We start from the raw sequence: 22,840 nt of genomic DNA, 5'->3' as shown, positions 1-22,840 counted from the left end.
GGGTGTCAGGGCTTCAGCTCTCACAGAAACACTCCTTTTCTCTCCTGCAGAGCTCCACAGCCTGACCTTGCTCCCAACCCTCACTACACAGCTACCAGTTCCTCAGTGTTTCACCCACTAGGGCTTGTGTTCCTTCTTCCTGAAAATGTCGTTTTTGGTTGACACCCTTGATTGTTAAAAGTTTTGAAACCTCTATGAATCCAGCTGAAAAGAACCCAGTCTCCCTTTCAGTTGTTATTTGCTCTGACACAACCACTCCTGTGAAGTTACTGATTTACGTACTCAATAGTCCTTACTGATGATTGCTAAGGTATATTCTGGATCCCTCCTTATGATAAAGTGGTTCTAATGGGAAGATAAAGCATTGGGTAGCAAGTAAGTCTTGTTAGAAAAAGCAAGTGAGCAGATTGAGGGACCGACAGTCATGATGATGGTGATCAAAAGGTGGCATGGAATGAGAGAGTGGAATGGAGGCTGGAGCTCTGTGGGAGTAGGGGATTTCATTCTGGGCAGGTGGGGCTATAGGTTTGGTATAAGAGTAGGCTTAGCATGTCTGAAGGACTGCAGAAAGATGGATGTGGCTAAGAGATACAGTCATCGTGACAAACATCAATTAACTGTTAGGGCACCAAATGAAGAACCTAGTAAAAGCCAATCATCACCCCACTGCTAAGCGGACAGGACTTCCCAAAGCATAGCTCTAATTACATTTGTTCTTTGCTCACAAAAGCACCAAGAGCTCCTCACTGTCCACTAAACAGAAACCTTTCCTAACACTTTTACAAGAGTTTACAGCCAACTCCTAACTTATTTTCGATTACTTCTTTTTATTATTTGTGTTGAAGACTAAGGCTTGAAAAACAACAGTCTAGGGACCAAATCTAGCCCATCACCCATTTTTTTTTTTTAATACATAAAGTTTTATTGGAACACACCCTAACAATTTCTTATTATCAATGACTGCTTTCCTGCTACAATGGCAGAGTTGAATGGTTGCAAAACAGACATAAGGACCATGATTTGTCTAGGTCACCATACCTAAAAAATAATTTGCTGAACGAAGTTGTAAGCAAACTAATTGAAACAAATTTCTTACTTATCTCTAACCTTACATTTTAGCTGGTCACTTTGTTATTCCTTTCCTTTAAAAGCAATTCCTGTATTCTACCTTCATAAACCTCCATTCTGCTCGTCCTTCAAAGATTATCTCCAACTCTCCACAAACCTTTCTTCTGTTCCTAGTACAGTGATGCCTCTCTGAAGCTGTTCCCACCCTAACCCACAGAGCCTAGGCTCCGGTCTATTATACATGAAGGAGACATCAGACTGATAGTCATTTGACCTGAAATTAGAAGGACTGCATTTGCTCAACATGATGACGAGCGGCCTTCCGAGTCGGGTTGGAAGCAGAAATCCAGAACTGGAATGAAGTGGTGTAAAAAGCTGCACTTGGCCAGCTGGCTTTAAAGATGGAAAGGCCAGAGGCCAAGCAAGGTAAGCAGCCAGAGAGCCTAGAAGAGGAAAACACAAAAAACCAAAAACCAACCAAACAAAAAAAGATCCTCAAGGACCGCTAGAAGAGCACAAAGCTTCGCCAAACCTCAATTTTAGCCTAGAGAGACCCATTTTGGACTATAGGAGTTTAGAACTGTGCGATAATATATTTGTATTGTTTTAAGACACCACATTATTTGTATTAACTTATGACAGCATTTGTGGGAGACAAATGTTATTTCCCTCCATTCAGATCCATGAACACCGGAAACTCTTCAGTGTATTCATGTATATTCAGTGCATGGTATTCATGCACACTTTGATGCTGTCTATATGTGGCTAGCTCCCTGAGGGAGAAGCACATAGCTCATTTTCCCCTTGTATCCGTTATAATGACAACCACAGGTGCCTGGTCCAGAGCAAGATATCAAGAAATGATAACTAACGAATACTTAGTAAGTTTGAAAATTTGAAATGCATAATATGCAAGAAAGCAATTAGGAATAATTAAAGAGTGTTTGTTAAAGAGTCACAAATTGCTAATGACGAGGTATAAAGCTTAGGCACTCCCTGGGGGCAAACGCAAATGAATAATGCTAAAATGTTGTTTCCAGTGGGGGTTTTCAGAGAAGGACTCCGAGGACAAAAGGAATAAAAGATAAGGGCATTCCAATTATTGCTAGATTATAAAAGGTTTGTGCCTACATTTGATAAGACACAGGATACACACAGGACAAATGAGTCCATCCTGCCAGCATCATTTGGGAACCTGACAAGCTCGTGGCATCTTCTTGCTCTGCAGCAAAAGCTCATATAAAACGACAGACAGCTCTGTAGAGCAAGAAGAAATACAGAGAACTGAGAAATGACTCGCTTTCATATTAGGGTTTTAAGATGCTTTTCATTTATAAAAGCAAATCAACCCTTTCTGTATTTTCATAGTGGATCCATCTGATTCCTTGTATACAAAGAGTTTTCCTTTCCCCAGGTGATATATAAGAAGGATGTGTCCTTGCAGGGAAAGGTGACTTTTGTTTCTTTTTACTCATTAAGGGTGAGATGACTGACTAAGGAGTTCATTCATCAGCCATGTGTCAAGTGTCTTGACAGGTGCTGGAGGACTGAGCCACTGAGACACTGTCACATGCTGAGGTGGAAAGCTGTATCTCTGGGGGAAGATTCATGACAGCACTTCTCACACAGCAGTGGCTGTCTGCTTCTGGAGGCTGCTGTCTTAATTAAACCCGGAGAGGCTACCCTCTCCTCCTGTCACACTTTCTCGGTTACAGAGAGTCAAGGGGAACAGAGAGGCTATTTGTACCTTGTGAGTCTGAAGTTTGATTCAAAGCCCACAAGACTGTGTTGACAGCCTTGCTTGTTCTTTGACTATGGAGTTTATTGTCTTGCTTGTTCCTTGACTATTTGTACCTATTATATTGCTAATTCCTCAACCTAGAACTGACCTTAATATTTGCATGAAATTAAAATGATAGCAAAAAGGAGGAGGAGGGATGGGAGTTTATGGGAGGGGGAGAATGGGAAAAGGGATAAATGTAAATAAGTAAAATATCCAATAAAAAAAGAATATAATTTCTCTCGTTCCAATAGAAGACAAGTTTGTGTTCCCAATGAACTCTATTTGCTCTTAGAAAGGTAATTTCCTCACTCAGGAGTTAGAAGACACCAAGTGTTGTTTTCTTTTGTGGTGTAACCAGTAATTACACACAGCAGCTACTAAAAACAATACCTACAGAGCTTCCCATGTTCTGCAGGGAGGGAGCCAGCCTGGTAGTGGTTGGGGAGTCCTCTCTGTAAGATCTTACAGGGCTCCCACTGTGTGTGGGGTGTGGTTCAGGAAGGGTAGAGGCTTTGGCCACACAGTCCTCAGATCCTTGCCATGTGAGTCTCCCAATAAAGCAGTTCAATTCTTTGAATGCTTCCAGGAGTAAGAAAGCCCAGCATAAGACAGACACTAAAGTCCTGTGCAATGTAATCAGGTATGTCCTGTCACCAGGAAGGAATTCTCCTGGCTCCAAGCAGACAATACATCCTGAGCGTGTTCCAAGGGAGGGGATTATACCAGACCACTAATATAGAAAGCATAGGTTACGGGAGCCACCCACAGTATGCCTCACACGTGATTCAAGACTTTTTCTCTTTAAACTATGCCACATCAGAACTTACTTTCTTTGTTATTAAATATGCTTATTTTTAATTCTGTTTAATAGTGTGTTAATAATTAAGTGAACCCCAGCTATAGTATCTTGGACACATTTTAATTTTAATTTAAGTTGTTTGTCCATCTTTTGTGCATTTGTTTAAACATGTAAGTTCATCACAGAGCTTTATGAGGGTTCCCTTGATTTGTGTACTACGGTCTCTGCTTTTGCCGAGACTGTAATTTTCATACTGTGGGGTTAACTTCCTAGAATTTACTGCATCCACTTTTTTCCAGTCTCTGAGCCTGACAAATACAGAGGTGGATGCTTGCAGCCAACCATTGGATTGAGCATAAGGTCCCCAATGGAGGAGTTACAGAAAGGACTGAAGGACCCCGGCAGGGGGTGGGGGAGACTGGGAAAGGGGATAACATTTGAAATGTAAATAAAGAAAATATCTAATAAAAAAAGAAAAAAAATGACAGCAAACTCACTTAATATAAGTTTAAAGCAACACAAAACAAGATTTAAAAAAAAAGTACTGGGCTTTTACGGAGTCTGTGAAATGTGTTCAAATGTGTTACCAGAGTAGCAGGTTAAGACCTGGAGACCTTCCTGATTGTGACAGCCTGGTAAGCAATAGTTAGCAACTGATGTGCTCTGGGCTCTGTGTACAGGTTGGTCCAAGCCTACTCTTGTTGTTTCGCCGTGGCTTCTATCTCACCTCCACTTCTATCATCTTTTCTGTCACTTCTGTCATCTTTACTCACATCCAAACTCTCTGCCCAGCAGCCTTCACCTGCAGCCTTTCCTACTCATGTTCTGGCAGGTCTATTACAATGGAAGGTGAGAAAGAATCTTCCACAGGTAGACCGTAACCAGAAAGTTCCAACAAATGGTGCCATGCATCCAGTTAGGGATGGATGAAGGTGAGATGAGTGACTTTGCTCTTCTACCAAGTCTTATTTCAAAAAGAAAAATGTACTTACTGTGACTCTTTAACCCAGTTCCTCATGTTGTGGTGACCCACAACCATAAAATTATTTAATTGGTACTTGATAACTGTCATATTTCTACTGTTATGAATCATAATGTAAACATCTGTGTTTTCCAGTAGTCGCAGGCAACCACTTTGAAAGGAAGTTGCCATGCACAGAGTGAGAACCACTGTTCTATAGATATTGCATACATAGCTCCATGGCATTGCTTATGTCTTCCTGTGAGGTTTCTATGCTGTTTTAAAGTTCTTTGTACGTTAAATAAATGCTGTACATTACAGAGGTAACAAATGATTCCTCTTAAGAAAAAATTCAGAGGTTTCTGAGGAAAACAAAACATAATCTTCCAATTCTTTCTGAGAAAGCCCCTGTTATTACTTTTAGAGACCTTGTATCTGATCTAACACCACTGAAACTTTAGGAGCAAAGTCACCTATTGCTGCATCCTGTGCTTTCATATCTAAGTCATAAAAATTAGACAAACTGTATTTTCTTCAATTGTTTTAATTTAAAAACCTCCCTCCAATGCAGCCTTATTGAGTGTTTGCCATTTTGAGAACATTTTCACACCAAGCTCTGTAGTCCTTGAGATGACCCGATGAAGATATCCCTTCTTTGAAGTCATAAAGCTAGACTACTGAGATAGCTCAGACTTTCCAGTTCTTAGCTGCAATGATTGTAAGACTACACGATTTAATACAGTTCTAAAAACAATGGCCAATTCAATTGTGACAGAATGTCTTAACTGTGCCCTAGTCACGCTCAAAGGACTTAACAGAGAGACTTAAAACACTGTCCTTTCTAAGCTTGCAACTGAAGTAAATTGCCTGAGTCTTAACCTTTTCATATTTTTATTCATTCTCATTCTCTCTCTCTCTCTCTCTCTCTCTCTCTCTCTCTCTCTCTCTCTCTCTCTCTCTCTCTCTCTGTGTATGGTATGCACATGAGTGCAAGCATATGTGCCTGTGTGCAGAGCCCAGAGGAAGAAATAAGGTTTCTGGCTCCATCAATATCTGCCTTGCTCCCTTGAACAGGGGTTTCTTACTAAGCCTTGAGTTAGGCTGTGAGCCAGCAACTCCTAGAAATCCCAGCCTCCAGTACCAGCATTATAAGAATCCACATGGCTATGTCTTGATTTCTTTTTCTTTCTTTTCTTTTTTGTTTTTGGTGAGCACTAGGGATTTAAACCCAGTTCCTTATACTTGCTCGGCAGAGCTCTTAACCAATATCTTCATATTTCTATAAGAAATAGCACCTACCTCACAGGGGAGCTAAAGAGGCTGCATTGAAATAAAAGTTGTAGTTAAATTATAAGACTGTAATTTATAAAACTTAGCAAACTTTCTATACCAATGACACTAGTTTTAAAGATAATATCTGTAATATAATATTAATATTGTTTTGAAAGCAAGGCTTGAACTTTTGTATCTAAAGTTGAACTGTTTTATTATATTAAGCAATTAGAAAGGTGTTACTGAAAACATTTTAATACAGATGCCACCCTGTTTAGACGAACTGTTAATTCTTTGTCCTTATATAAATCTGGAGAACACCTATCTATTATCTCAACAGAATGCCTTCAGTTTGAATGGAGACTTTTTCAGATCTTGGGAAGAAATTTCTGTCTGGTACTTGAGGAATTCTGTGATTAAAATTAGTTTTGAGGAAAATTATGGAAGAGTGAGTCTTCTCTGTCTACTGCTATCACCACAGGACCTCTAATGCCTTCTGTGATCAGTCTCTGTATCTGTTCTCCCTTTCTGTTTGAAATCAGTTCATGTGAAAGTCTGTTAGCCACGTTCATTCTATAGGCTTCTTATTTGATTACATCCTAGACTTTGTACATCCTGCAATCCCCGTGACAACCTTATCCCCGCCTTTGAGAGAAATGAAATCTTTCTTGTCTATCCATGCCTTAATAACTTGAGGCTTCTGATAGTATACACGATTAAAGTATAGATCTAAAATACGTTCCTGGAAATGATCTTCTATGAAAACACATCATACGAGGTAGCTTTGGGACTGACTCACAGTAGAAAATGGTTTGCATATATTAAATACCAGAAACATGATGGTTTCTTGATTTTATGACTCAATGGCTGTATATATAACAGAAAATGGTAGATGCTGCTATATATCTGATAGTATTGAATATTTTCAGCATCCAATTTCCCAGGAATTTGTTTCATAAAAAACAGCACATATTTGTCAGTTGATTGATATACAAATGGGTAGATAGGGAGGCATGTAGTTGTCTAAGATCCAGGATGATAAAAGACGAGTGTTCACTGCTACCAGACTTCAGGGCACTCATTAATGTAACACACAGAGTTACCAAGCTGAAACATTAATAGTGAGCTTCAGGTTTTCCAACATCTAATACACGATGGAGCAGCACAAATTATCTCTTTAAAATGAAGTATTTTTTTGCTACTCCACGTCCAGCCCAAGTGACTGCCATCCCCACTACATCACTGTATCCAACTAGCTTTCCTGTTTCCTTCAGTTTTGTTACTCTTAAACTTCAGTGTAAAAATTGTCCAAAAAACTTCTGAAATGTAGGTCATATTGTATTATCTCGGCTTGAAACCATCAATGGCTTCCTGTGACTCTTAAAATACAAGGCAGATTCCTTTGCATGTCATGTAAAGCGGTTGGCCTACATCTCTTGCCTTATCTCATGGTACTCATCTGCCTGCTCATATCTGGTGGGTACACATCTTACATTTTACTGTTCCTCGCACATTTCAGGGCTATTCCTGCCACAGCACTTCTGTAATGGGCTGGAGAAACCCTTCCCGTGAGTTTTCTTCCAGTTGAGTCTGGGCTCCAGTCCTACCTCTTCAAAGGGACTTTCTTTGTCCACCACTCTGAAGTAGCATCTTCATTTAGTTGCTTTTCCTAGTGTATCAGCTGGTTTTCTGATGTGTATAACAATATCACCTTCTGAAATTATGATATTAGTTTATTTAATCATGTGTTTATACAGCTTTACTTGGTACATTTACATAGGCTGCTGGACAGCAAGGGAAGATGAATGATACTTTAGGCATTTTGTGTTTTATATTGTTATTTTAGTGTCTGTCCCATAGTGAACATTCAGTAGTTTGTGAAAGAATGAAATGAATCTAAATGACTGCCTTTTAAAAGGGATGTGTGTTTCTCTTTGCTTTTTCTTTTTTATTCTGGAAATAAAATTTAATCCAGAATGAAATGATTTTCCTTGAAGCTAACAATAATTAAATTGTTCAAAATAAAATTCAGTGCATTTTTAGTAGAACCATACAGACCTTTTAATTTTCAATACTACAATGCACTATATATTTACCATTTGCTGGATGGTTACAGTCTATGAATATCTCAGTCTTAAATATCTAACTCTGGAAAATGAAGTCATCAGAGAAGAACTGTACTCTACAATGACAGCTTAGCTTTTCCCTCAGCCGACTCAGTCACAGGAGCAAGTACTTCCTAGCAGGCTGAACCCTTTGGCCACTTCCAAGAGAAGCAGGAGACCCAGCCCATGTGGCTACTTTAGGGCAGGCAAATAGCCTAATGCCAATTCGAAACAGTATGGTTGATATCCACTAAAGGTACATGCTTTTCTCTTATATAAATCAGGCTAATAATAAAAGTATGCTATCAGGAGAAGTGAAAAAAAAAAAAAGGTGTAAGTTTCAGGTACTGAAGGACTGGGACGAGAAGATGTGAACTTGGGATCTGAGAGAAGAGAGGACTCTAAGGGAAGAATCACGAAGGCATTTAAGATGCTACACCACTGTCTCCCGCTCACGTCATGAAACATTTCCACCTGGCTCACACAGCTTTCATTTAGCCTCTTTGCTATATGTGGCACACATTTTTTTAAGAAACAAGTTATCTAGTTAGAAATAGTTTTTGGTCTTGGAGAGGATGTGGGGGCCCTTGGGGCTCTCGATACTTGACTAAGATGTCAGAATTACTTCTCAGAACATAAAGAGAATAGGCATATTAAACTGACATCCTACTTTTAATAGTTTAATTACAGGGCTGGAGAGATGGCTAAATAGCTAACAACTGTACTGGTTTGGACGGGTTCAGTTCCCTGTACCATCAGAGCAGCTGACCAACATCGTGACTCCTGTTCTAGATGCTTCCATGCCCGTGGGTACCAGACATACATGTTGCGTACAAATATACATGCAAGTAAGACACTCACATACTTGCAATGAAAGTAAATTAAACCAGGAGAGATAATGATTGCTGATTAATGATAGAAACAGCAGAATTGTCACAGGATGCTTGCAGAGCCCAGTATCTATAACCAGAGGGTCAGTGCTTCCAAAGGGAAAGCTTCTCCTTATTTTCAGCTGGTTGAATAAAATTTAAGTTAATATTGCTGTCATCAATATGTACACATACATCTTTTATTACTCGCCTTGTGAAAATACCAATAGTTGAGATTAGTGAGTTAAAATATGTGATCATTAAAAACATTTTTTAACATTAATTTTTTTCAAAAGGTCTTTTAAAAGAGCTTGTGTATACGTGCATGGGCGTGTGCGTATGTGTGTGTGTATTCTCAAGAATACTGAGCCAAGTTACATACACAGCTGTGGTTGATTGTTTACTTTCAACTTTAATTAATGGCAGGCCCAGATGGCTCCTAATTTTTTAAGTAACTAATATATAAATAATTTAAGAGAAAGGAAAGTGTATTCTTTATGGAATGATTCATGCCCCTTGTTTCCTTTGCACAGCATCATTTAGGTCCTCTGGGTGTAAAAGCTTAGCTCCAACTGCATCTCAGTTGTGTGAAACACCAAAGGTTAAGACCCCAGCTATGATATAACTAGCATGGGGACAACCTTCTCCTTCAATCTTTTAAAGTGCACTCTCAATTGTAAGTGCCAATTAAGCATACGGGCAGAATGGAAAGGTTTCAGCATAACTATAATCTTAATTCTAAACTCTCCTAAGTCTTGACATATTTGTTTTCTTGCTTTAATGCAGTGGGTTTTTCAATAATCATATATTCATATGCATCTGTTTCTAAGAGCTTGAATGATATATATATATGTAACCATGTTACATACTTCTACAGGTTTTGACTGTTGAATGGATACAGGGACTTCTTGGTCATCGACATAGCTGAGCAGGTTGTTGGAGTTGCCCAGCTTAGGTTGGGGGTTGGCTGTGTGTGCTTGCACTGTGAACGCAGGAGTGACAGAGCAGCATATATGTGTAATCAATAGTGAGCTAGGACTAGATGTGACTGTGTGAAGTCACATGCACTCAGTGCCAGCTCCTTCTATGTTAAGGCTGGTGTACTCCCATGTATGTGTGATATAAAGCACTGTCTGTGCTTCTCAAGAATCAGAACCCACTTGCCTTCTACTTGACAAAAAATCTGGGGGAAGTCTGCAGATTTCAATGAAGCCAATGCCCATCACCAGTGATGAGTGCAAACCATTTCTCACCCTCAGCCGTGCTGCACTTTACTCATTAGCTTTCAATCTGGAACACAGGAGCACATTCCTGCCAGGCCCCAGTTTGCCCATAATTTTTACTGTTGTTCAACAGAGGAAGTAGTGGGTTAGCCCTTCCTGCTTCCCCACTATGACGTCCTATCTGCCTCACCCTGAAAAGGGATGAGGATTCCTCTGTAATCTTCTCCCTGTTTTTATATCCTATTTTTCATTTCTATGAGAACTTAAAGGTGCAAAATTAAATGATTCTCCTTCTTTATTTCTGAGCCAACCTTTAGCAGCTGAGCCATCTCTTCAGCCCTTACACTAATATACTGGAAGCTCAATGAGTTCTTATTTCATTAAAGATCTCCTTTGGGATAACTGGCAAGATGTTTTAAAAATGATTTTAAATAAGAACTGAGAATTTTTGCCTTTGTTTCATGATAATTTTTGCCAATCTCTAAGCCAAACAAAGACTATTGCTACGAAGCAGCAGTTACTTCACATGAAGATTACACTAAGGTACCACAATATTATTGGCCATGCAGATAGTGATGGAGATTGAGAGAAGCATTTCCAGGGTTCCAATCCTGACTGGGATGTCTGTATTCCCTCTTTACTGTCTTGCTAAACATAACAGAACGGACCAAAAATCTCCGTGGTTACCAATAACAGTTGAAAGGTGCTGATACAGACACTTTGCTGCAGTTCTCCATGGTGATTACATTCTAACACAAATTCAATAATGTTACATGTTTCATACTCAGAAGAGCCCTCATTTACCCCCCCCCCATCCAAATGTATCCAAGTTGAACAACGCTCTAGACAACAACAGAATACTTAACAGACAGAAAGGGAATTTAAATTACTTAATGTACCTAATCACCATGTCACCCCAGTTACACCTCAGCAGTAGCATTGCCCAGACGTGAAAGGTCTCCAGCTCCATGCAGCCATTAACAAGCATGCCATTGAAACCTCCAATTTATACATGAAGCAGCAGTGCTGAGGGTTATCTGTCCCATGGAAGTGGATGAATAGCTACTGTACTCACTGGAGCATCTCTAGGGTAGCTCAGAGACTCTATAGAGCACAACTCTTCATGGATTCACAAAGATTCTGACACACATTCTGATGAGGATGGGAGGGCAATGCTTACAGTGATGCTACATATGGGATCCTAGCTAGGGTTTCAGAAAACGTCTAAAAAATGCATGCAAAATAAAAACAGCTTCTTTTTACAATGGAAGATTGGATACAGAAAATGTGGTTCATTTACACAATGGAATACTATTCAGCTACTAAGAACGAGGACATCATGAGTTTTGCAGGCAAATGGATGGAACTAGAAAATATCCTGAGTGAGGTAACTAAGACACAAAAGGACATGCATGGTATGTTCTCACTAATAAGTGGACATTAGCCAAAAAAGTACAGAATACCCAGGATACAATCCTCAGAACTCAAGAAGGTTAACAAGCTGAAGGGCCCCAATGAGGATGCCTCAATCTCACTTGGGAGGGAGACGAAAGCAATCACAAGGGGCAGAGGGAGGGAGAGACCTGAGTGGGAGAGGGGACATGGTGGGGAAAAGGGGAACATGATCAGGTATTGGGGGTATGAGAATCAGGACTGAAGCCCTGAGGACCAGCAGAAAGAATGGAAACAGGCAACATCAGGAAGTAGGAGGTGGGGGGACCCTCTAGAATGTACCAGAGACCTGGGAGGTGAGAGATGGTCAGGGCTCAGAGGGAGGGACCTTAGATGAAATGCCCAACACTACAGAGAGGGAACTTGTAGAGTCCACTTCCAGTAGAAACACAGGGTATCAAGTGGAAGGATGGGGTTGCCATCCCACAGTAAAAAACTGACCCAGAATTGTTCCTGTCTAAAAGAATTGCTGGGACAAAAATGGAGAAGAGACTGAGGGAAAGGAGGTCCAGTGACAAGCCCAAATAGGGATCCAGCTCAAGGGGAGGCTCCAAGACCTGACACTATTACTGATGCTCTGGTGTGCTTACAAACAGGAGCCTATGTGCATGGTGGCCCTCCAAGAGGTCCAACAAACAGCTGAAAGAGCCAGATGCAGATACTTACACCCAATCAATAGACAGAAGCTGGGGACCCCTGGGGTTGATTTAGGGAAAAGCTGGAAGAAGCTGAGGAGGAGGGCAACCCCATAGGAAAACCAGCAGTCTCAATTAAACTGGACCCCTGAGATCTCTCAGACACTGAGCCACCAACCAGGCAGCATATACTAGCTGATATGAGGCCCCCGACACATATACAGCATAGAACTCCCTGGTCTGGCCTCAGTGAGAGAAGAAGCACCTATCCCTCAAGAAACTTAAGGCCTAAGGGAGGGGAGAGGTATCAAGGGGTTGGGGCTGGGGACATCCTCTTGGAGATGCGGGGCAGAGCAATGGGATAAGGAACTGTCTCGGATGGTGGACTGGGAGGGGGATAACGACTAAAAAAAGATTAAACAACAACAACAATAATAATGTAAAAAAAAAAAAAAAAATGTAAGATCCAAGAAAACTTATCCTACAGGTTTCCGAGGAAGAATTTTAGTGTAACATCCTAGAATGTATTTATATTAAATGAAAGTGAAAACCACTGCCCAAGTGAATATTTGAAATTATAACTTGAAACACTCAGCTAAGGCAAAAGAAATGAGATTGGGGGTTTTGGCTGACTGAGCTACTTCACTCTAGTCATTTTCTGTTTCCTGTTATATACATCTAAAAAACCACTGCTTACAGAAAAAAACAAAGCAGCTAGGTTTCTCTGAATCATTAAAGTTAAAGAGGTATGGCCTAGAAAGCCGAAAAGCACTGACAAAACATGCCAACATTACCAGCTATGCTTTAGACAGCACAGAAACTGCTGGTTTTAAAGAGCAAAGCACATGGAATCTTGGAGAGGACAAAAAGTGCATGTGTTGGTTTTCTGTTCTCTTCCAAAGAGATTCTGCTGAATTTCAAATCCTGTCTTTGAATAATCATGTTTGACAGAGCTAATGGTTAATGTGAGTGAGGCAATTAAAATTAATGACAATATCCACTGGGTTATGTGTATGCAGGTGTTTCCCTCTACTGTTTCCACACAAGCATAAAAATATTTATACACAGAATACTAGTCTACACATATTTATTAGAAGTGACTGAGTTCAGCCCTTCCTAAGACATACAGATACTCTATGTCTTCCTAAGACAGAAAAATCCCCTATGTAGTCAATTATTGTATGTTTTCTTGATATGTAACTTTATTTCAAAAAACATATTAGGTTACATAAAAATTTAAACATATACACATCATATAAAGTGAACAGACAATATTTTAGAAGCATGGCTTCCAGTCTTCAATAATGTATCCGTTAAGTAAAAAGTTACCAAAGGGCTTGTGAATGTTAGTTCATCAAGCCAAGCAATGCTACTTACCAGCCAGGTTTATAGCCACAAGTTAATATTTTGACAATTAGGAGAGAAGTCTCTGTTTCTCTCTCTCCCTAGCATCTGCATGCCTACCTTCCTAGCCATCTATTTTTCTGTGCTTCTAACCTCTGATCACCCACCCTTCCATTCAGTCATTCATGTGTCCGCCTTTATGCTTTCGGTTCCTGCTTAGAGAAGATTAGTGGGTGGACAGTGGAATGCTGAAGGAACACAAACAGCAGGCAGTGATGCTAAAGGAAGGGACAGACACGAGGACATCACGCTGTTCCGCTAAATGCCACGTATTAACTGACACAGAGGATGTTACACAGCCATTATGACTAACTTACTTATATCTGATATATTCTAATGTGGAAGATTAGATTCTTCAAAGATAACCACAAAACTAACTTCTGCCTACACGATCATTTAAAATATGATCATGGTACCTCTTCATCCAGCACTGGGCCTGAGCCCCGTCCCTGGAATCTGTACAGATGGACAGAATATGGCGGAAGTAAGGCTGGGCAGCTTCTGAGGCTGAGCCACAGAAGCAGATGCATGCACCTTCTCTTCTGCTCATTTAAGCATCTGTGTGGGAGCTTTGAGCCACCATGCATGTTCTGCTTCCTAAGGCCTCCATGCTGGAGAAGAAGGTTCAAAAGAGACAGGTATTTTAGTCAGCATCCCAAGTTGAGTTGTCATTTGGATGTCCAGCCTAGTAGACTCAGATGCCTCTAATGTCAGGAGATATCTGCCTGTCACCACATCAGAGTCCCAAAGTAAGAACTGCTCAGCTACACCTAGCAACTCACCAGGACTGTAAGACAGAATAGTAAAATATCTTAGCTGTCAAATTTCAGAGTGATTTTTTAAGGAGCAATAATGGTTAATAGGACACTTGATGCGAACATTAGTATTATGTATAAAGTTCCATTTTATTATTCTTTGTACTTTTTATGTACAGAGCTGAGAAGTGAGTCCAATTTAAAATGCTATCATATTCTTTGCATATATAATATGGTGTTAGAGCAATAATTGCCTCTATAGCAGTGGTTCTTAATCTGTATATTAAGACCCCTTTGGGAGTAATATATCCTGTACATCAGATATTTACACTACTATTCGTAACGGTAGCAAAATTACACGTATAAAATAGCAACAAAATAATTCTATGGTGGGGTCACCATACCAGGAAGAACTGAATTAGAATTAGGAAGGTTGAGAAGCACTGCAAGAGTCAGCTCTCGGGAACCCTCAGCTAACTGGGATCCCCAGCCTGTAGTGTAAAAGTTGGACAAACTCTAGAGCAAGTCACAGTTGTTTATAAACCTTTGCCTTACACTAATTGATGTTGTGATAGAGGTAAGCTGGTGAACCCGTGTCTTCACACCAGAGTGGAGAACACCGTAGTGTAGTAGTATACTTCAGAGAGCAGACACAAAGGTGAAGCGAAGTAATGTGTATATCAAGGTTTCCAATTTTCATCCTGATACGTAGTGTTTAAAGAATGACTTCAGTCTTTACTTAACTTCTTTGGGCCTCAGCCACCATCTCTGTTAAATGATCATTATTACTTCTAAATATTTACTGCATAATATAGACTCTCAAAACTAAAAAAAAATTCAATTAAAAACATGGTTTTTTTTTGGCTAGGAAATCTAGTATAAATAGTGCTTTATACAAAGTTTATTTAATCTTTATAAAACTTCTTTGAATAGGTATTATATTCATAATAGGAAAAGACATTTAATATCCCTTTCAAAAACTTTCCTCAGATTTTGTTTCATTAATAGCAATTGTTTCTTGTATAATGGATATCATGTCTTTAAGTATAATAATTCATTTTATTTGTAACATGTATTTATGTTCTGAATATTATACTGTCTTCATTTACTTGATGGCTATTTTTTTCTTCATCTAAAATTTCTTTACTGCAGCTCTGTCCACATGGGAACTGTTATTGGTGACTTTGGGCTGACGAGTATTTGGTTCTTAGTTTGAGTGTGGTGCACACAAGGACATCTGTGGAAATGCAAGAGTTTGGGGTGCACTTTTGATGTTTATAGGAAGGATGTCATACCTCATTCTGGTCTAACAATGAAAATACATTTGATAGTCTTGAGCAACAAAGAGTTATTGTGTCTCCTGATTTTCAGATGTCTTATAAGACATTCATGTTAAAAAATTTTAAGTTATTTGATCCTGGAGTATGATTTTGTTTTTATACACCCTAATATGTTTGCCTAGTTTAAATATGACTTAACTTTCCCAGGCTCAGAACCACTGAGTAAATCAATAAAAGACTGCATTTTCCTGTGTCTAGAGCTTTGCCAGGAACTGTTCACCATTTCAGACAATCATGTTATAGATGCCAGTGAACTTATACATATTAATCTATACTCGTGTCTCTCACTTTGGTAGGATTCTATGTGTACGTAACAATGTCTAGTGGTCTTGGGCTAAAGACTTCACCTATTGATACTGTTTTCTCATGAACCACATTCATTTTTTTCCTCCTCTATTTCATACTTTGGACATATTATCATTGACTTTTATAAATAATGGAGTTCGGAAAATCATGTATAAATTTTCATTGCAGGGAAACAAACGGTATGTTGAAAACAGTTATTAAATGTTGAAATTCTCATGAAGAGGCAGAAGTGCCTGGGGGACTGAATGAGGGAGCTGTAGAAATGTCTGATCATCTGGGTGCTCCCTGAGGAGTCTGGGCTGGGTGCTGGGACTTACATAGAAACTGGTCTGCTTCTCTTGTGTTGACTTGAAAGGTCCCTAGTTCTGATTACACAGCTCCCACACAGTGCTCCTGTCTTGGCCTAAGTTGGCAGCTCTGAAGAGCAGGGAGCTGGTTTGCTTTCTCCATAGCACTTTCATGAATCACCCTGCTTACTACCACAGAGTCTGTTCTTGGTAGTTTCTGTTTCTAATCCTTTTTTTCCCCTCCCTTCATGGTTTTACTTAACTATTTCAATAGTTTGTTGTATTTTGTTTGTCTTTGGTTTGGTCTTATAAGAAAGGTCCTCAATACTTATCCTAGTCCGTGTTAGTGATCATTATGTTGTCCAGTCTAGCCTGAAAAGCCCAGAACTCCTCTCTCCTCATGCTCCTAAAAGCCTTTAGATATAAGGCACCATGGCTGGCTATGTCTCATCAGTCCTTTCTATGTTGTTGTTTGGGCATCTTTTGTTGAAGTTGGTCTGCCTCAGTATTTCAAATGCTGGTTTAGAGCCCTGTGCCAGCAGGTCCCATTCAACCTCATTCAATGTTATGACACCTGTGGCATGTTTTTAAAACCTCTTTGAGTCCTGGTTTACCCTTCCTACTTCTAGTGTGATTATTAGTATTTTTTTTAATTTGTATTGTTGCTATTTATTTTCAAATGTCAAAGATACTTTGGAAGAAAACAGAAGTAATGATATGCATTAATTAGCTCTCTTCAGTTTGATGTCATCTTAAGATCTTGAGCACTTTAAATAAAACAGATATTCTTTTCTAGAATCTGCATATTAGTATTTTTAATGAGTAGCTCTCGATATTACTGTAGACAAATATATTTCATGCAATTAAACTACCAGAACTAAGGTTTTCCTTCTGCTTTGTTTAATAAATTACAAGGAGGGGGAGCAGGAGGAGGAAGAAGAAGAAGAAGAGGAGGAGGAGGAGGAGGAGAAGGAAGAAGAAGAGGAGGAGGAGGAGGAAGAGGAGAAGAAGATAACTTACAGTCCATATCAAGTATGGCACGGACAGATCTGACAAGCTCCTTGGATTCCAGAAGCAGGGTTGCTGGGAAGCTGCGTCCGTTCCTTGCCAGCAGCGGAAGGGAAGTCTGAGATGCAAGCACAGCTCTTCTTTCACTGCACAGGCAAGGAGATGGTCTTGAGCATACTGCACAGTAATGACACCCATCCCGGCTAAACCTCAATCTCTGTCCATTATGTTTGCACAAAACCATTTCTATGTCTAGGAACATTATATTCATAGAGCTATATAAGAACTTAATCACATAGAATAGTAGTTCTGGTTTACTTGCTTATTTTACAGGAAAGAGGCATATTTTACCAAATACTTTGACTTTATATGTAAGAAGGAAGTAAATGAAGGATCGCCTACATCCTCGATTGTTTGCTGGTCTTTTTATTTTTGTAAAATTTCAAATTAAACATATAAACATGAGTTTATTAAACAGATATTTTCTATTGCTTACAATAATATTAAATATAAATATGGTACATGTATATTTACTTAAGAAATTATCTTTTAAATTCTCCCATTTGTTTTTCCTAACTACAAAACAGCCAAAAGGCTGTATACAAGTCTTCTTACTATGATATTTCATTTTGCTTTTTATTAATAAATTTTCTTCATTGATAATTTCACTCAGGTAGATAATGCATTTTGGTTATGCTCCCCTGGTCAGCCTTCTGTTTTCCTTGTAAATCAATCTCTCTCTCAATCTCTCTCTCTCTCTTTCTCTCCTTCTCTCTCTCTGTCATATTCATTGTTTCATTTTGTTTTGTGTCCCAGAGTTTAACTCTACTGCCATATAAAATAAACCCTCTATGATATAATTTAAGATGCAACATTTTCCTAAGAATCACACTAAAGCTTTTACTTGAAGACAGATGACTTTCCTGAAAATAAATCATCTACAACCCATCTTCTTAAACATGATGGCATTAACTCTGTGTGGAATGGATTAAGATGAGTGAACCAGACAGTAACAGTGTTTAACTCTGAAGACACAGCAGAAGTTGCTTACTGTAGCTTTTTAAAGTGGCCTTTCTCCCCTAAAAAGTGTTTTAGATTAAAGATTGGCTTTTAACTGATTGTCTTTAAATTTGACATATAATGCCAACATTTTAAATTAGTAAAAGTGAAAATGAGTAAGGGGGTACACATAAAATACAACAGGGAAATGTGGCTACTGAGCACTTTAAACACCTTACTAAACCAGTATTCATAGAATCCACAGAAATAAATTGTAAGTACTATGATTAACAACAAGAATGCCGATATATTCATAATAAGAAATGAAACATTAAAATGAATGTAGAAGGCAGCAACTGGATGTATTAGTTCAAGTTTTTTTTTTTTTTTTTTTTTAAAGAGAACTCCCTGTAGCCCCCCTGGTTGACCTTGAACTTAACAAACATTCTCCTGTCTCAGCTATAATCCAAGTGCTGGGATTATAGGTAGAAGCCACTATGTGTGGTTGATTTCCTCTACTCAGCTGCTGGTTTCACAGTAGTATAGTTTCTGTCTCTAGAACTGGTGCTGGTAGAGTTGGGCACAATAGAACCATGTGGTTATAAGGAAATAACTACTTTTAACATAGAGCAGTAGGAATCTTTCTTCTCTATATGCCTGTCACTATACATAAAAAACAAATGGAAAGCCGTGGCTCGAGACAAATAAACCTTTTCTGTATGTTTGTACACATTCCTCCAAGGAGGAATCCTGAAGTCAGCAGCACACTGTGAATAATAACAAATGGAGGTGTAGTCTACACACACTCTTCCTTTATTTAGATCTCCCACGTGGCTAAAATGACAGGGGCTGATTGTGTGACTATGTTTAGTAAAATTCTATTTGATGCAATGCATTGGCTGGGATGGGACTGATCTTCACAGGGCACCTGCCACCAGCAGCCTATCCACACAGGCAGGACGTGTGACTCCTCAGTTTCAGAGTACAAGGCTACAATGGCTGTCTATCTGCTTTTAGCAGTTTCTTAGAGAGATAGAACCCAAAACAAGCAGAATGTTCTTGCACTTATTTCAAAAGGTTTTTTTATTTATTTTTTTATTTTTTAAAAAACATCCAAAGGGAATCATGCAGCATTCTAAACACACTGAATGTTTAGCCACAATTATTACACGAAGAACTTACTTTGTCTATCTTACCTTAAATTTGATAAAGGAGCAGAACTATCCAAAAGTACTTCTTGAATAGCCTAATGACAGACAAAATGGTGAAGGAAATTTCTAAGTTTGATAGCTTAAAAACAAAAGGAAACAAACAAACAAAAAAACCCCAAAAAACAAACTTTGCTTGATTAATTAATATTTACAATTTCCTCCTTCATCAAGTCTGCAGATGTTCCTATTACGGTAGTGGAGACAATTGCATTGACATAGAATTTTACTTAGAGATAATTATAAGATATTTATTTATTTAGAATATTTGTATTTAATTTATTTGTGTGTGTGTGTATGTGTGTGTGTGTGTGTGTGTATGTGCAACACCCTGCAGAACCTAGAAGAAGGTGTTGGGTTTCTTGGAACTGGAGTTAAGGTATTTGTGAGTCACCTGACATGGATGCTGGGAACTGAATTCAGGTGCTTCACAAGAGAAGCAGGCACTCGTAACTACAAAGTTAAGCCACCTCTCTAAGACTTCATGACAATATAAATAGTTGCCAAATTATGTTTACATGGTATCAGGACTTTTAGGGATGTGTTCATTAGAACACAGTATATTGTATATATAAATGCTAATGTTAAATTAACATATATTTTATATATAATATTTTTGATTATACATATAAAAGAATGTTAGCCCTTCTATTCACTTACTAAAGTAATCTAAATCTGACTGTAAGTAAGAATTGTTGTTTTGCAAGAAGTGTTCTTGAAGTCCCCCAACACTATGACATTTTCCTGTGACAGTAGTACATATTCCCTCTTCTTCCCTTCTTTTCTTCCGTTAGTACTAGGGACTGAACTTAGGACTGCATACATGCCAGAACAGCATTCTACCATACAAGTTTATTTTCAACCCTCCTTTTTTTTTGAGACAGGGTCTCATTAAGTTGCTTAGAATGGCCTTGGACTTGTAGTCCAAAGAGGCCTTGAGTTTGTTATCTTCCAGCCCTGCCTTCAGGACTGACAACATCTCTTAGAAATGGAGACAAAGTGTGGGTCAGAATCTGAAGGGGGGGTTGTAGGGAGACCATTGTGTCTGGGTATTCATTCCATAGGCAGTCATCAAAAATAGACGCTGATAGGGATGTCAGGATGGGAAAGCTGACAGCAGCCTGATAAGGCTGTCTCCTTAGAGGTCTCTCAGAGTCGGACATACCCAGAGACAGGTACCCACAGCTATCCATTAATATGATCAAAGTTCCCAATGGAGGAGTCAGAGAGTAAATTGAAGGAACCGTGAACCATAAGGGCTGGTGGCCCTGTGAGGAGAGCAAGAATACCAACCAGCCAGAGCTCCCCAGGGTCTAAACCACCAGCCCAGGAGCACATAGGGAGAGACACATGACTCCAGCTGTATATGTAGGGGAGGATGGCCCTGTTGGGCATAGGTGGGAGACAAGATCATTGGTATCCTGAAGGCTGAGCACTGAGGGGGGGGAATCTGAGGGTGGGGAGGGAGGCTGGGGGTAGGTGGGTAAACACCTTCATAGAGGCAGGAGGAGGGAGGATGGGATAAGGGGTTCCTGGGTGGTGGGGGAAATATGGTAAGGGGATAAAATTTGAAATGTAAATATTATATCCAATAAAAGGGGAAAAATAGAAAAGCGGTTAGAACCAACATTCTTAATAAAATGTCAGCCCTCTTTAAAAAAAAAAAAACAAAAAAACCTATCTTGATACTAAAATTTGTTTTGAGAATTGTATATTGCAGAATGATCAACCTTGGTGTATCTACTCAACAAGCAAGCTGGGCAGACCTGCTCAAACCTCTGAGGTCCGTGAATTCTATCTGGAGGCAGCGAAGACACAGCATCAGAGGATTGTCAACTTGCACTCCCCCCCACTTCTCTTCTAATATCTCAACGCCCATAATCCGCTTGAAGAAGCTAATGATGAGTCAGCGCCCCTATTCCCTGGGCATGGGGACTAAGGTGGTAAATGTTGGGCTGTCTCCCTAGGAAAAAGTAGTGGTTTTGTCGGAATAGAGAGGATTAGCTAGGGTTTATTGCATAGCCATAACCTATTAGTAGAAATCTGTATAATTAATATCAAGATGAAGATATAAATTCTTAAATGGCACCAATTTACTTTGTTTACAAATTTTAAGGTTTTCAGTGGCATGAGCTTTTTAGTGATATAAGAGTGAGATGAATATTGTTACTCTCATAGGCATTGTACCAGTATAACACACTTAGGAATACAAAGCTTAGACCCAGTCCTTCTTTAACTTTTTTAACTGATTTGAGATGGTCAGCCTGTGAGTTAAGGGACTATAGCAAATTCATGACTTGGAGTTTATTATAAGGGTGTTCTCTATGTTTTATTTAGAAATAGCTGAGTGGAGTTAACAGGCAACACTCCAGATTACCTTACATGGATAGCTGGTTTTCAAAACATCAGAAATCCTTAGAATTGACATGACAAACATTTCAGTATTAATGTTCATTTTCATTAGAGACCTGTCTGCTCCGGACAGCTTCCTATGTTAAACTCTAAGAAGAAATTGAGCATCCTTGGAGTTACTCCAGTTGTGGTGAGACAGCCACTAGGCAAGAATTGCCACTTTCCTTCTACAGACAAATTACTGTCCAGAAAAGGACACACTTGCAGAATAGTCGACTGATTATATCTGCCTAGACAGAGTAATCAGCCCTTAATAATTCTGCAGCACTAAGGTCTGTCAGATGATCCTGGGCCAGAAGGCAGAAGAACAGATGCTCCAACGTTTCGAAGTAGAGCGAGTGTCCAGGTATTCAGAGGTCTCTATAAATTGGCTAAGTTTTAGAAGCTATGCTTGGTGCTTCCCACAATTATAGTCAACTCAGTCATTCTGGATTTCTGATGGGGTTGAAAACTTATAGCTATTTACTTTGAGAGAAAAGATCTGAGTGTATGGTCATCAGCTGACATTCATCCTAAAGCCAAGGAAAAAGCCAGGTTCAGAACTAAGTGTTTTAATTAGGATAGATGACAGAGGTGCTGGTTAGTCAACAAAAGGATGGACTGGGTATTAGGACTATCTTGTACCTCACTGGTACAAATAGGCATAATTATGCTCTAATTGTATTTTGAGAGAAAAGTTTCCTTTTAACAGGAAGGGTGATGTGTAGGAGGAGCTAAGGTGGGAGGAGTACTGAGAGGAAGAAAAGGAGTAAGAAGAGGAGAAGAAGAATGAGAGGAGAAGCTAGGTGATGAAAGAGAGATAGAGGGGGGAAACAGGGAAGCAGATGTTTATGTATCTCCACCAGTCAAAGATAGTTGATATATCTAGGTTGGGTAGTGGGTTACACCTCTGATTGAACAATACCAAACTTATAAAGGCTATGATTAACATTTCTTAAAAAAATGTATAAATGC

The 22,840-nt window shown here is 39.2% G+C and overlaps 1 protein-coding gene across 7 annotated transcripts in view; it reads right to left on the bottom strand.

Moving 5' to 3' along the window:
• The window catches only part of Stxbp4 (syntaxin binding protein 4), a 155,870-nt gene that overhangs the window by 40,765 nt on the left and 92,265 nt on the right, over positions 1-22,840 (bottom strand). For 6 of the 7 annotated variants that reach the window (XM_034507119.2, XM_076936025.1, XM_076936029.1 and 3 more), the window contains 2 exons: positions 19,463-19,512; positions 17,280-17,413 (listed from right to left, as the gene is read on the bottom strand). In XM_034507119.2, the coding sequence (XP_034363010.1) occupies positions 17,280-17,413; positions 19,463-19,512 (184 nt within the window). Of the gene's footprint in view, positions 1-14,044; positions 14,183-17,279; positions 17,414-19,462; positions 19,513-22,840 lie in introns of those variants that run through there. The other variant, XM_076936028.1, reaches the window with a different exon arrangement.

This window comes from Arvicanthis niloticus, chromosome 6 (genome assembly GCF_011762505.2).
Source record: "Arvicanthis niloticus isolate mArvNil1 chromosome 6, mArvNil1.pat.X, whole genome shotgun sequence".
NCBI lineage: Eukaryota > Metazoa > Chordata > Mammalia > Rodentia > Muridae > Arvicanthis > Arvicanthis niloticus.
This window is presented reverse-complemented; position numbering and strand designations above follow the sequence as displayed.